The sequence below is a fragment of the Falco cherrug genome, chromosome 9 (assembly GCF_023634085.1).
Source record: "Falco cherrug isolate bFalChe1 chromosome 9, bFalChe1.pri, whole genome shotgun sequence".
NCBI classification, from domain to species: Eukaryota; Metazoa; Chordata; class Aves; order Falconiformes; family Falconidae; genus Falco; species Falco cherrug.
The window spans coordinates 37,203,080-37,217,406 of NC_073705.1; the positions used below are offsets into that span (position 1 = coordinate 37,203,080).

General features: G+C 43.8%; 1 protein-coding gene across 2 annotated transcripts; it reads right to left on the bottom strand.

Moving 5' to 3' along the window:
* Window positions 1-108: 108 nt before the first annotated feature.
* On the bottom strand, window positions 109-13,784 carry CISD1 (CDGSH iron sulfur domain 1). 2 transcript variants are annotated; one of them, XM_055721411.1, is made up of 3 exons: window positions 13,629-13,784; window positions 7,732-7,937; window positions 109-2,357 (listed from the first exon to the last, which is right to left on the bottom strand). In XM_055721411.1, exons 1-3 carry the CDS (start codon window positions 13,657-13,659, stop codon window positions 2,268-2,270), a joined length of 327 nt encoding a protein of 108 aa, XP_055577386.1. In that variant the 5' UTR covers window positions 13,660-13,784; the 3' UTR covers window positions 109-2,267. The 2 variants fall into 2 exon arrangements, with proteins under 2 accessions (XP_055577386.1, XP_055577385.1); XM_055721410.1 differs by having other exon boundaries at window positions 13,623-13,726.
* Window positions 13,785-14,327: the final 543 nt, after the last annotated feature.

The window sequence follows — 14,327 nt, forward strand, 5'->3', positions numbered from 1 at the left end:
CCCCAACGCCTAAACTCCAGGAAATGTTTTATTGGTAAACTCCAGGAAATAGTTTTAGGACTCCGGAGACTCATCTGAAACTTCAGGACTTCATCTCTCAGCACATACTGCAGTTTTCAGTGAACTTTTATTCCATCAAGAGCAGCCAGGCTTTGCTGCTAACGGGAAAAGAAGTTTCAGAGGGAAAACCCAACCCAGACACAGGTTTATGATTACAGTAGCATTGGCATACAGCACTACACAACAGTGTAACTCTCCCTTGACAAAACCAGCACACTCATGAGATAACACAGATACTACAACCTCAAGATTAAGATTAGCTCAAACGTGTATTTGACAAAAATACAGAAATATGCAGTGTCACATTCTAATAATACAGAAATAACTTTGTTTTGGATAAAAGCGATGTATTTGATAATTCAAGGTTAAAACAACTTTCCATATGCATCAGTACTTGGCCAAGTAAAAAATATCAGGTATCTTTACAGTCAGGACAGGAAGATAGAAACAAAATTTGACTGCAGCTTCTTACAAGCAGAGGTCTCTCACAGACAGTTGTTGTCCCTACTATAGCAATAGCACTCCACCTGCAAACCCTCCTTTTCTACCTCTGTGCCATCTTCTCTACTTTTTGTGCTTTCTGCCAAAGTTTATATCAGTCAGCTAAGACCTCAGCCTCTGAAAGTCTCACATAGAGAACATGTAAGACATTTTCTTCAATCTTCATCAGTCATACCAACCACACCTGTAAAAAAAAGAAAATTAACTAAAACCTCTACTGCCCCAGCCATCTGGAAGAATCCTTAAGGGTCCAGGTCAAAATGTCAGCTTCTTGCAAAGGCCTATTCTTCTAGCTCTGAGGTAGTCTCTCTGTCCCAGGACATTGAGAGCTCAGTCTTACACAGGCTGCAATTATGCTAAGGGACTGGGTTTAATAAAAAACTGCCCTCTGCTACCCTACTCTTTGGGTTTTGCTTTGTAGTATTTGCCTGTTTATAAATCAAAGCTATTTAATTTAAGGAAACCAGCATGACAGCCATTAATGCAACCATGCCAGACAATGCAGACAAGCGCCATACAAAAGGAGGGTAAGAGCTCTCCTTGTCTCACCCTTTCCCCCCTTGTTTCTAGCTGTCACCAAAGCCTTTCCTTGTCCATGTCAGTTCTTTTGGTAAAATTAGCTGAACTACTAATAGCCCAGGGAGATAGGGGTTATTTAAGACACATAGAGCCTAAGGCCACTTAGTAAGAAAGGTGTGCCTCCTCCCTCTGCAGCAGGAAGAGTCCTCCGGAACCAGCCAGAGCAATGATGAAGCAGACAGTAACAATGGGTGGAGTTTTAGTTTTTATTTTAGCTTCTGGAATATATCAGCATAGCCTCCCCGCCTGAGAAGTGTCCCCTAGTCTGGGGAAATTAGCTTCGCTGCTAGACACTGCAAGTTAAACCAAGGCTTTCTAGCAGCAAAAACAACCCTGCCACCCCTGCCCATCACTCTTTGAGCACTTTGTATTATTCTGCTTGTCGATTAAGAAAGCTCTCGCAGCGACCATCTTCCTCATCCTACTCTAAATACAGATCTGCAGTTCCAGTAGTATGTTCCTGATACCATACGGTAGTAGGGTCAAGTTTCATCACTGCAGGAAAAATCAAAGGTAAAATTGCCCTTTAGCCCCATCTTGCTGTAAACCTTTCGTGTCCTCTGTTCACAGATAGCTATTTTGAATTTGTTCCTTTTACAGAAGCCACACAGAACAGTAGTGTAATAGGCCAAATGTGACACCTGCAGAAAACACAGCATAATCAGAGCTTAAGCTGCATTTTGGCACCATGACTTCTTTCCTGCTGCTGCCTTTTACATAGAAATCTGTCGAGACCTGTAACTTCAGAACCTCTCCAGGATTTTAGCATCTACCTTTCAAACACTGTTCTATGGAATAGCCTCAAAGTAGTACACATGTATTTGAAAATAATTTAATACTTATTTTCTGATGAAGTACATTCTGTGCGTCATTTTAGTTTCATACTCAGTGACAGGGTACACACACCTTACAGGACAAAAAAATCTAAACCATGACTATTTAGTAAATTATGCATTGTAGTGATTAAAACAAGACAAACACCAGAGAAAATACACATGCTGAAGCCTGATGTATATACTACATTGGAAAGTCTTCAGTGGCATGACAAAGAATTTGTGGTTTTTTCCCCAATTACAAGTGAGCAGAGGGTTTGTCAGACATTCATTTTGTAGCTTCTACTGTCCACTCTACGCCTCCTTCCTCTTGATGATCAGAGGCCCAACGTTGTCACCGGTTTCCTCATTGTGCTTTGTGTGAGAGCCATCACACAGCGGGAACTGAAGAAAGAAAGAATACATACATCTAAAGTACATGCAGAGTCAGCATGAAGAACCTATGTTGAAAGTTCATTAGAACATCTTGTCATTAAATCCACTGTGACCGCACACCACAACTTCTGTGCTAGCATCTCAGGTCTCCCAGCGTTTTGGCTGAACACTAGTTTTGTCCATGTGAGCACAGAATGGATGAAAGGCTTGTTACGAAAAAGCAGCAACTCCACCCTATCGGGTGTTCCTGCCTCTGGCCAGCATGAGGAAAACTCATCCTGAGCTGACCTTCAACTGTAACCTACCTGGAGTATCTTGCTCTCAGCCTTGCCCCACAGACCATTTTCCTGGGCAACAGCCAGAGCTGAGAGCAGTTACAGAAGGTGAGGGTGAGGAGCTCCTTAGCTGATTTTTTTCCCTGCTTCTCCATAGCACACGATGAGGAAAGGGACAGTTTCCCTAGCTTGTCTATTAGTCCTGCCTCCAGACAGCTGAAGTGGCAAGCCAGCTTTGCTTTACCCTGACATAGCTAATTTCTCTCATTGACACAAAGGTCCTTTTGCATAAGCTGGCTTCCACATTAGGATTTTGACCTGCTAATGGAAAAAACCTGCACTTCCAACTGACATGGCTATTCATGAAAGGCTCTTAAGCACCGAGGTAGCGCTGAGGAAGTAATTTGAAGAAACATTTGTTCCATTAAAAAAAACCCCTAGAACAGCCTGGTCAGAGTAAGACCCATGGGGACTCCCTTTAGCCTAGCTGACTGTAACCGCCCAGGTCCCAGACCAGTGACAACCACTCTGCTCCTGGGTTGCTCTTCTTACATGCAAGAGCGAGGTTAGATCCCATCACTTGTCAAGGCTGCATTTTCAGGGCTATGCCTGCTCTGCAAAGGAAACTCGGGAGGCGATCACAGAAATCACTCTAGTATTTTGCATTGTTACTATTTTGTTTGCTTTTTTGGGAATTTTGGGAATCAAAGTTGGGCATTACTCAGCTTTTGCCTCTTTCAACAGCAATATTCTCTCACAGTACAGTCACAATCAGTCTTTGACATTCCACTGATCCCAGTGTTCATGCCTCAGTCATAGCCATTGAAAAAAATTAATACCCTATCACCCATGCTAAGTTAGAATAAAAATTTTCAAAGCACTGCACAAGATAATATAATGAAGACAATATACTTGCAAAAAAAATTCCCAGAGCTCTAAAAATAAAGCCACATGCCCCGTGAGGCGAGGTGGGTGGGGGGCAGAGACAAGAGGTGGGTTTTTTTTTGTTTTTCACAGTTACAAAATGTCAAAATCCATGCTATAAGTGGCAGGTGATATTTCCAAATAAAGAAACACTGAATTCAGAGAATACTCCTGTAAGCTGATTAATGCAGGAACTTTATCATTGCATCAGTCATTTGTGACTCAATGAGTAGGTACTGACAGATATTTGGAAAACTGATCAAACAAGAATGTGTATGTTCATGGGACAGTGACCAGCTTCCAACCCAGATATTCCTGGGCCAATTTTTTTTTTTCCATGCAGCCCCACAGTTCACTGGTCTTCACAGAAGCATCTACCCAGCTTCCATCTGACATTAACATCTCACAGGGCCCAAGGAGGCAAGCCCAAGGTCCAGCTACAGCAACATCATCACTTCAAGTTAGCAAGTGACAGAAATGGTGGGATTCATAGGTTTCAGAGAACATCAAAAGGTATTTAACAGCTACCAACTGTGACTGCTCCGAATTCACCCTCTGCATCAGCTGGTCTCAAGAACCACTGGCTCCCAGGGGCTGGGACAATAGACTTGAGCTCCTCAGGGGAAAAAAAAGCCAAACCAAAACCACACCAGGAAAAAAAAACCCAAACCAAAAGACCACCACCGCTCTTCCAGAGGACCCACTTGATCACCTTGAGGGCCAGATATTGAATAGGTGGATCCTGAGGCTGACACAACATCTTTATCCTTAATTAAAATAAAGCAGGCTAGCAGCAGTGACCAAAGCTCAAACCCTGAGGGAAGCGCGCAGGGATGCGGACAGCTCAGCTTATTTCCCTTGACACTGAACAAGTTTAGATTCTCTACTGCTACTTCTGATGTTCTGCAGCAGTATTCCTTGACCCACAGCCTGGGGACTAAATAATTCTCTGGAAGGCACAGAGGTTGCAGGTCATTGAAAAAGAAAGCAAATTAACCCTTCCCTTCAGCTCACACAGTTAAAAATGTAGAAGATTAAGAAAACAAGTGTTCTGACTTTAGACTAATTACAGTTTGGTTTTAAGACAAAGCTCTTGCCTCTACACTGGTAAATTTGAGCAATTGGATCTTCCACAAAACTTGACAAGCAGCCCTGTCAAGTGCCTGCACAGCACAACATTGGGCAGGAGACAGCCATTTAAAGAACTACCTACTACCTGCTTTAACAGATTACACGTTGAAGATACCACATGTGGTTTGTTCAAACACAAACACTCCATGAAGGCTTTGGCCAGCACAAACAAGCAAAAGCCTTTGAAGTACTATTTCGGGGGGGGGGGGGGGGGGGGGGGGGGGGCGCGGCGGAAAAAACACAAAACCCTGAAAATGATTTTGCTCATTTTTTGAAGGGTTACTCCAAACCACCCTGGTATAGTCCAACTGTTTTTTTATTCCCTGTATGGGAGGTACACCATGCAAAGTCAGCTGTAGTGCATGCACACTGTCAGCGCACACAGAAGTATCCTATGATTCATAATGCTACTGGTTCAGATTAGGCTAAATCTGATGAGAAGTGCTCATGCAGTGATATAAGAGGACACTTAATTCTAACCTATATATGGAATAGAGATCCCCATACACCACTGATTTAACAGAGTGGATACTTATTGCTTTTGATTTTTATTCCCCTGCATTGGAAGCACACACATTCTACCATTTTGTGATCATATAAACATCACCTTAGAAATTTTAACAGGACCTTAGTGTTTGAGAACTGTAAGGAACAGATAATGCCCGTTAACTACTTCCAAAGATGACACACATTGGAATGATGTGGAATGTCTCTTATTTTATTACTGCTTGGCAATAACTGAGCATAAGAATCACGCACACCATCTTAAAAATTATTCTACCCACCATGAAAGGTCAACCAATCAGGGCAAGAAGGTGGCAGCAAAACTGGAAACTGCAGTCCTTCAAGCAGAACATGCTGATTAAAATACTCATTATTAAGCATCAGTAAAAGAAAACAAATGCCTTCAAAATTTTCCGCTGACCTCCTTAATGTCTTTACAAGACTTTCAGATCAGAGTTCAAAGAATAGACTCATTATAAGGTAGCCCCATCTACTTCCTTTCAGTGTGTGATTTCAGAGCCTTAACTCAGTAGGACAGTACATTCCTGAACTGACAAGTCCCCTTCAATATATGCCAAACCGTGCTTAAGATTTTTATTTCACACAAAAAAAGACAGTCTCAAACAATAGCAAGAATATTGGCAGGAGCTGCAATACAACCACTATCTTCCATTTCTGTTCAGAAAAAAAGCAAGGTTCAAGTTAGGATTTTATTTTTTACTTTTTTCCCAGAAGCACTGAAGGAGGCACCTGAGGTAAATCCAAATTCAGAAAGTGCAGATACCTAAAGCAGCTTTTCTCTTTCCCTTTTTTCTTTTCTGAAACTGTACCAGTCATGGCAACTTCCAGTGCTTGGATTTTGGCTGTCAGTCGAGACTTGCCACAAATATTTAGCAACAATACTGGTACATATATGAATGATACCTGCATGGTGTACACCCATCAGCACTGCATGTAAATGTACACACTTCCCTGTGGTACAACCATACAATATGTAACTTAGTCTGCGGAGCACACTGTGGCCATGGTAGGAGGAATGTATTATGTTTTTCAGTTCAGACTCTGGACAGAGTAGAGCAGACAAGTCCACCTCCACAGGACTATTTTAGAATCAAATCATGGTGCTGTTTAATCCTCCGTAGTGTTTCAGTGTTAAACCAAATACAGCTACAGTGACTACCCGAGTTACTTTCACCAGCAAGGCAATAAAATCAGATCTGACAACACCAAGAACTGAAAAGTTACAACACCTGGAAAATTTCAGCGTGGCCCAATCAGACTAGCATCTAAGGCTTGAGAAGTCTGGGTTTCAGTTCACTGATGGAGAGCAAGCTAGATTTCAAGGCAGCTGGCCTTGGTTACCTGGCTTTGAAGGGCTGTATTATTTCAGTCTCCACACATTAGCGCCTTGAATTCCAAAAAAAAACTTAAATGTGTGCCAGTGGTACATGCACAAGGCTACTCATTAAATCTGTTTTTTCTCATTACATGTCCTGGCACTACTGCTACAGATACATTGCACAGATCTCAGCTACATCAAATGTCACGCACCTCGACCTCAGATTAAATCTCATCTCCGCGTTATTGAAAGGCTGCGTGTCACACTTCCCGCTAATTTTAGTCAACTGAGACAACCCAACTTCACATGCACATAAGCTGGACCAGTGTCTAGGCCAGACTTCTAACTGCTCAAAAATAAAGGCTTAAAATATGCCATCATGATTTCATTGGCTTTACTTTGGGATTACCCATATAACTATTTTGCCTTGCAAAGGTACAAACACATTAAGTCCATCTGTCTAGATTCTTCAAAAGCTTTTAACCACAGTGACTTCTTTTTAGATCGTCTCCATCACCACTGGAAATAATTCACCAAGGTACTCATGTAGCAAAAGATAGCTATCTACAGTATGCGGCAGTACTACAACAGTAAGTTCAGGACAGAACAGCAGTACTACCATCTGCACAAGTCAGGCTCTTCCCACAACAATTCTGAACTCGCTCTGTCTACAAGATTTAAAGATGGGTTCAGGTATTGCAAGTGACAATTTGATACCAGGTCTGGTATACCAAGAGAATTCTTAATTGATTTCTGTTATTAACATCATGAACAAGGTACTTTCTGACTGAAAAAACTAAGCTTCCAACTTTCTCCAGTAAAAGGTGTTTAAGGTCCTCTCAGACTATGGTTCCTGAGCTCCCATTGCCAACAGGCCAGTAGCTTTGGATAAACCTCAGTATTAGCACAGGCAGCACACAAAAAGCTGTCATTCATGACTGTGATTGCTCCATACAGCACCTTTCCTTTCAAGAGATCTGCTTCTTCAGAGCTACAGAAACATTTTGTTCACTATCAGCACCGATCTGCAGGCTTCACTGCAAGACAGCATAAAACTACATAGTTTTATGAATTACAGAACTGCTACATCTCACTGCAGAATAGTTCAGGTGAAAAGAAGTTAGCTTCCACTAAATAAAGCGGTTTGAAACTAGTTTTTTTGAAAGATACATGCACATGAACAAAATTGGACCACTTATTCTTCTCTTACCTTCTTAGATCTCCAACAACGACAGTACACAGCCTTGTCTCCTAGATCTTCCATATCAAATGCATGGACTACCTTGGGGTTATCCTTCTGGATATGGGGATTGACCATTGCTTTGCAGCATTTGTCTTTACAGAGAAATTTTTTGTAAGCTAGATACCCAACAGCAGCTGCTCCAGCAGCTAAGGAAACTGCAGCAATCCATTCAACTAGAATAAGAGAGAAGAAGAAAAAGAAAATGTCAAGTTTTGACCACAACATTTTGGTAAAGTTACTCAGTAGTAAATGTCTTCACGCTTGTGGCAACACCTTTACCTCCCAACACCTTTTTGTTCTATAGTAGTAATAAACTGGTTCAGAAGAATATTTTCTTTTGACACTTACCAAGTTAATCTACTCCTTTTAACTGATCAGTGCTCCTTCACCCCAAGCCCTTCTACACAAGGTGAGGATTCAACTGGCAGCATTTGGTGTGTTTTGGTTTTTTACCCTTTTATTTGGAAACCTCCGATACCAACAATAGTAGTATAGCGTTTCCAAGTTCAGCACATTAAACCAGCTATAAATACACCCTGTACCAGCAGAAAACCCTGTTGTTTCAGTTGCAGGAAAGTCACTGAAGAAGCACATTCAGCATCACCAACCCAAGCAGGATCCCCCCAAGCTATGATTACCAAGTAGGTTTTAGTATCATGCATCTTCTAACTGAAGAAATTTAACCAGTGTTCAGCAATGAAGAAATTACTTAATATACTACCACCAGTAACAAAAGCCAGCTTGGATGAAATCCCTACTGTGGTGTACAGGGAAGAACAAGGGTCCAAAAAGACTGTTATTTAAGAGTAATAGCACAAATTTATTTTAACTAGACTAGGTCCTGACTCTCTGAAAGACAACTTCCATTAAAAAAACCCTCTTCCCAACACCGCTCATCCTCACTTTTCCTCCCTCTAGTTATCACTACAAACTTCGCAGTCATGTTCACTTAGTACAATTTCCCTTCCTGCAAAGAGTTTTCCTACTTTTTTGTGACTCTTCTTTCTCTCTGCCCCACGAAAATACGCTGGACTTCAGCCCAAAGGTTCTGGTTGCAGCAACAGCCCAGCCATTTCTCTCGGAGCAGCATGTAACTGGTCTTTCTTTGCTTTTTATCCACCACTTTTTACTCACACGTGTCTCTAATACGTACATACACAGTTTGGCTGATTCTACAGACAAATCAAAGAGGAATTTAAGTTTTAGCACATTTACACAACTTGAGAAAACTAGAACAGTCTCCAGTTGGGAACTTCTACCTCACCCTTCCATCTTCACATCGGATTTGAAAGATGCCAAGCTAGACGTCATCTTTGGAGCATGAGACTTTACTACATTAAAGGCTAAGAAGAAACAAAAAGCCTTTGTTAGTTCTTCCTACCTTCCACAGGCAACTGACTCGCTGTATTGCCACTGTAAGCTTGCACTAAAAAGATCAAGAAGGTTTTCTGCCCCTGTTCCACCGCAGTTTCTGAAATCCATGCCAAGACCTCTCTTCAGCTAAAACATTGTGTTAGCTCACATGCACCATGCAGATCCATGAGGGTCTGTACACAGCAATGTGTGGAATTAGACAAATACTTGTACCATGTCTGCAGCTCTGTAAGATCAGGGTAGACAGGCACTCCTTTAGAATCTTACTAAAGGTGTAAAAGACGCAGAAATCCTTCAGAGTTCATTTTCTTAGGAAATGAAGCAGAAGAGACCAACATACAGAGACCTATCCTGCAAATGAACGACAAACCCTCTCTGTAACAGAGTCATATTAAGATACAGAAAGCCATCTTTAACAGCAAAGGATTTAGGGCATGTTTCCCTGCTCCCAAATTCTTTAGAACAACAAAAACCCAGGAAAGCATACTGTGAATCTATCCAGCACGGTGAGTTCTCACCTCTCTATCTCCCCATCACAAACTAGCCAGAGTTCCAATTCTAATAGGGTAAAGAAGTCAGGAGGTAAATTAAAGAAGGGATTCTATGAAAATCTGCTTTAATTTAGCAAACCAGCCCAAACTAATCCAAAGAACCACCACAGTTTAAATCAGAGGCAGCAGGTTCTCCCAAGGAAAGCCACTGCAGAGATGCCTGTAGCACCCTTTCCCCTTCTTGCTTGAGCCTATTTCCCCAAACACAGCAGGGAGGAGGTACCCAACCAGTTCATTGACAAGCTGGGTCTGACAAGTTTTAATGGGATTTCTGATGAGATGTCAAGTGCAGCAACAGTGGCAGGCAAAACAGAGGGATTCCCCATACTGGGGATTTCAGAAAAGCAGTGGTTGCAAGCATTGCCCAAGCTGCTAGCCGATGTGTTTGCCAACGAATCAAATCTTAACCTATGTTTTTAAGTAACCAATGAGGGGACAATGATAGAATTCCATCCCCTTAAGGAAACCAAAAGGAAAAAGTGATTTTAATAAAGGCCAAGGCTGACACCTACCATTGAACCACCCTTTTAAGGTGCTGTACCTTAAGGAAGCTGATTGTCTATTGCACCTATCCCAAAGTCCAGGTCAGCTTAACAAAACAGCAGAGGAAAAAATCCTGATGACAAAAATACTTCTACAACTCACAGCTTGAGCAAGAAAGTCTGCACTATAATTTAGTAGCTTTGCAGCACATTCAGAAGGGCTAGTCTGCGCCCCTGTATCTAACCCAGATCCCTCTAGCTATTCCTAATGCCACCTACCACATAACCATGCACAGCACAACCAGCTCAACAAGCAGGGATCATTAAAGTAATTGTCATCTCATACTTCAGTGACCCTCTACTGCTTCTCCTGAGGGCCAGATTCATCTATTATACACATGGGCAAAGTGTATACATACAAATAGCTTAAGATATTTTTTTTTCTTATAATACATCATAGTGTCTTTTTTACTGTATTAGCTTTTTTCAATCACTTTTCAGGAGCTGTATCCGGGTGAAAAATGCTATCAGCTGATAATACATGAAATCCAAACATTTAGGGTAGCCCATTCTTTATAAAGTTCAGAATTGCCTTAATAAACATAATGTAAATTTATGAAAGCTATTTAAATTTAACAAATAAGACTCTCTTATGGAGTTACCATCCTGCAAGGTTTCAGAGACAGTAAGTTTCCTTGTCAAGTGTTTTGTTTCACAAATACATTTGAAAGAGCTGGAATGCCCATTTCATCTTTCAAACTAAGTTAACCATAACACTGCACCTGGAAAGAAAAGACTTCCCAGAAGTTTTAAATACTTTAACCTCTGTTTCAATAGGCCTCTGGTGCCAATTCAACAGTTTGCTGCCAAACTCCTAAGGTCATGCATCTATTACTTGAAGAGGAATCTGTTAACAGAGTGACATTGATGTGGAATGACAGGTTTTTTATTTCTTTTTAAAATAAAAACACTAAGAGCAACTTTTGAATGATTATTAAACAAATTCCAATTCTGGTATAATACCAAAACACAATGTTACAAAGCACTACAGATCCACACACTAGAGGTCTGTGTAACATGGCAGAAAAATTGTTTCAATGTCATAAGCACTAAACAGTGGAAAAGGTTTGGCTAAAACTGCAGGAAAATTAACGCACGAAGAGAAGGGAAGCGACAGAAAGAAGGAAACAGGAGCTCAAAGAACGCAGTCCTAGGAGAGGAGACAGTGCACAGAAGTAAAACAAAAAAAAAAAGAAGATGAGAACAGCAACAAGCCAATGAGGGGAATTTATTTTCTTCTATATTCTTTGGGCATGTCCTAATGAACTAGAGATTTGGATCACAGTTTCTCCTCTCTTCCATCTCTAACCAGCTAGAGTATTACTCTGGATGTTTCCACATACAGGCTACAGAGGAAGTTTTAGACCTACCAGAGTGCTCAGACATTTTATCTGCACTGACAAGCATATGAAGAAGCCAAGATGCTCTTGGCTCTGTAAGAAGTACACAAATCTCATTATGACACGTATCAATTTACTTTCCAGGAACTGGCAACAACACGGGGCATAGCCGCAGCCCTACCAAGTTAGTACAAGACAGACCTAAGAGGCAATTTTCAAGTTACCTCTGCTGCTTAAAAAATGTTCATGTTATTCAAAATTCAGCTACAGAATAGTAACTCCATGGAAATCTGTACTTTTTGTCTTCAGAAGGGCTTAAAAACTTTCAAGTGTCATTCTCCTCCTTTTGTTGCCAATGAAGAGGCTATTACTGTCCAGAAGTTACTGACAATCCCATAGTGTAACCGACCACAACAAAAGGCCACTTTCTGCAGGCCTTGCCTGGAGAAACACGTGACACTTGCTTACTGAAGAAGTGTCCAGGATAACTGGCTGCACAGAAAGCCTAATGGTAGAATCCAACCTGTCAAGCAGATAAAGCCACTTCTACTACTTCACAACATTCAGAGGAAATGGGATTATGACTGACAAGCTTAATTTAACTGAAACCATAAAACAGAGAGGCCACCTGAGAGACAAAGATCGTTGGATTTGGCCAACAAGCAGCACAAGATAAGTCACAGTGATTGGATCTGTGGTCAGTGTAGGGTCACATCTGCAAACCACCATATTAGTCATGAGAAAAAGCACTAGCCGTGCTATTCACTGCCTTCCAAAGGGTAACCTTTGAGCACATATACACAAAAGCAGTTGTTTGGGTTTTTTAATACCAGGAATTAAATGCCACAAAAATAAGATGAGTTTCTGGTGCCTAGTTTTCAGCAGAGAGTAAGGCATTAGCATGATTTCAAAAATTCATCAGCCCGAGATACACGCAAGCTGAAGAGCAAGCTGTGACCTGCCAGTCACTGATCAAGTTCAATCTTGACAGAAATCACACTAACTGTATGCCGCTGTCACTGCCTCCTCTGAGACAAAGCACCTTCCCGACTGCTCTGATCAGCTGTCCCCCTGCTTTCCTGGGGTAAGGAGAATGTCTGCAGTCTGATTAAGAGCACGTGCTCTCTCTCCCCCACAAACTCGGTTTTCTTCTCAATTCCTACCATATAAGAGCTGTTCTAATTCTTGCAAGCTTATAAATGACCGCAAACTGCCCTTGGGAACCCAACCTGCATGCAAGCTATTACCAAGTCACCCTTAGGGCGTCAGTTTCATTACTTTAATAAGCACAGCCTTCCATCACCTTATAACCCATTCGAGATTATAGCGATGCCTTGGCCAAACAGGCTCTGTACCAACACTGTAAACCCTCCCCCAGAAAAAAAAAACCAAACAAACCAACCTAGCTGGATAGAGCCCACTGAGTTAAAGGCACAAACCAGGAACGGCTTTGCAACCGGGAGCCACGGCCACACAAGCGAAGCTCGTTTTTCGGGGGAAATCAGGTAGCTCAGCCCCGCCAGCAGCACTGCAAACACACAAGGTACTCCAGGCGCGGCGTAGGCCCGCCGCTGCACAGGGCGAGCACCGCGGTTATCCCAACGGCACAGGACCGGGCTGCGAGGAGAAGTGACAATCCCAGAAATTCACAGATTTTCATGAAATTTACACCGAGCAGCTGCACACAAAGCAAGGGGACAGCTGATCAGAGAACAACGGCAACACCAAGCACGAGGCGAGGGGACAAGGCAGCGCAGCACCGCGGGCCCGCAACGGGCCGCCCTCCACCACAGACACGCCAAGGCGCGGCGCGGGGCTCCGCGCACCCCGGGACCTTACGGGGGCACAGCTGCCCCCCCCCACCCCCAGCCGACTAACAGAGAGCGGCTCGTCCGCGCCGCCCGTCCCCAGGAGCCCCCGCGGGGGGCGGCCACACCGCCATTTTGTCCCCCGGGGTCCGGGGTTCCGCGCAACGCGGGGCGGGACGGGACGGCACCCCTTCCCCGTCTGCCGACGGCACCCCCCGCCCGCGCCCCACCAGCCGTGCGCACCCGTACCCCGCACGGCGGAGTGCTGCCCCGGGCCCATCGCTCCTGCTCCGACGCCGTAGAGGGCACGCGAAGCTCCGCGGCCCACCGCGCATGCGCCGCCAGCCGCCCGCCCGCCCGCAAGATGGCGGCGAGGCCCCGCCTCTTAAAGGCCTCCCCGCGAGGGAAAGGGGTCGGTGGCGGGGGGTGGTTGCAGGCGGGGAAGGGGACAGAGGGAGGTGCAGAGCGGAGCGGAGCGGAGCCGCTCGCTGGCCTGGCGCCCGGCGCGGGACGCTCAGTGAGGGCAAGGCGGTGCCTGAGGCCAGCGGGGCCCTGTGCCCGTGTGAAGTGGGTGGGGGGCGTCACGATGTATCCTGAGGAGACGCCGGCCTGGTGCGGCCTTACGACTGGCAGCCCAGTGCCCCCCGTCACTGGGGCGCTGCAAGCCCATTAGAACGTACTGGTCCCGTGAAGCTGTGGAGGTGAACTAAAGAGCGATATGCTCAGTGACAGCTGTCTTAAACCTCACAAACTTGGGATACTGACGTAAGCAAGAGGATTGCTACTTTTGACTTAAAAAAAAAAAAAAAATACTACCAGAGTCCTATCCCTGATTAAGGACTTGTTAGTCAGGGCCTTCCTGAACGGCCTTCTCAGCCAGCATACCTCTCCCGCTCCATTCGTACAGCACTGCAAACGTGACATGTGGCTCTTGCCGAGGGGCGGGTG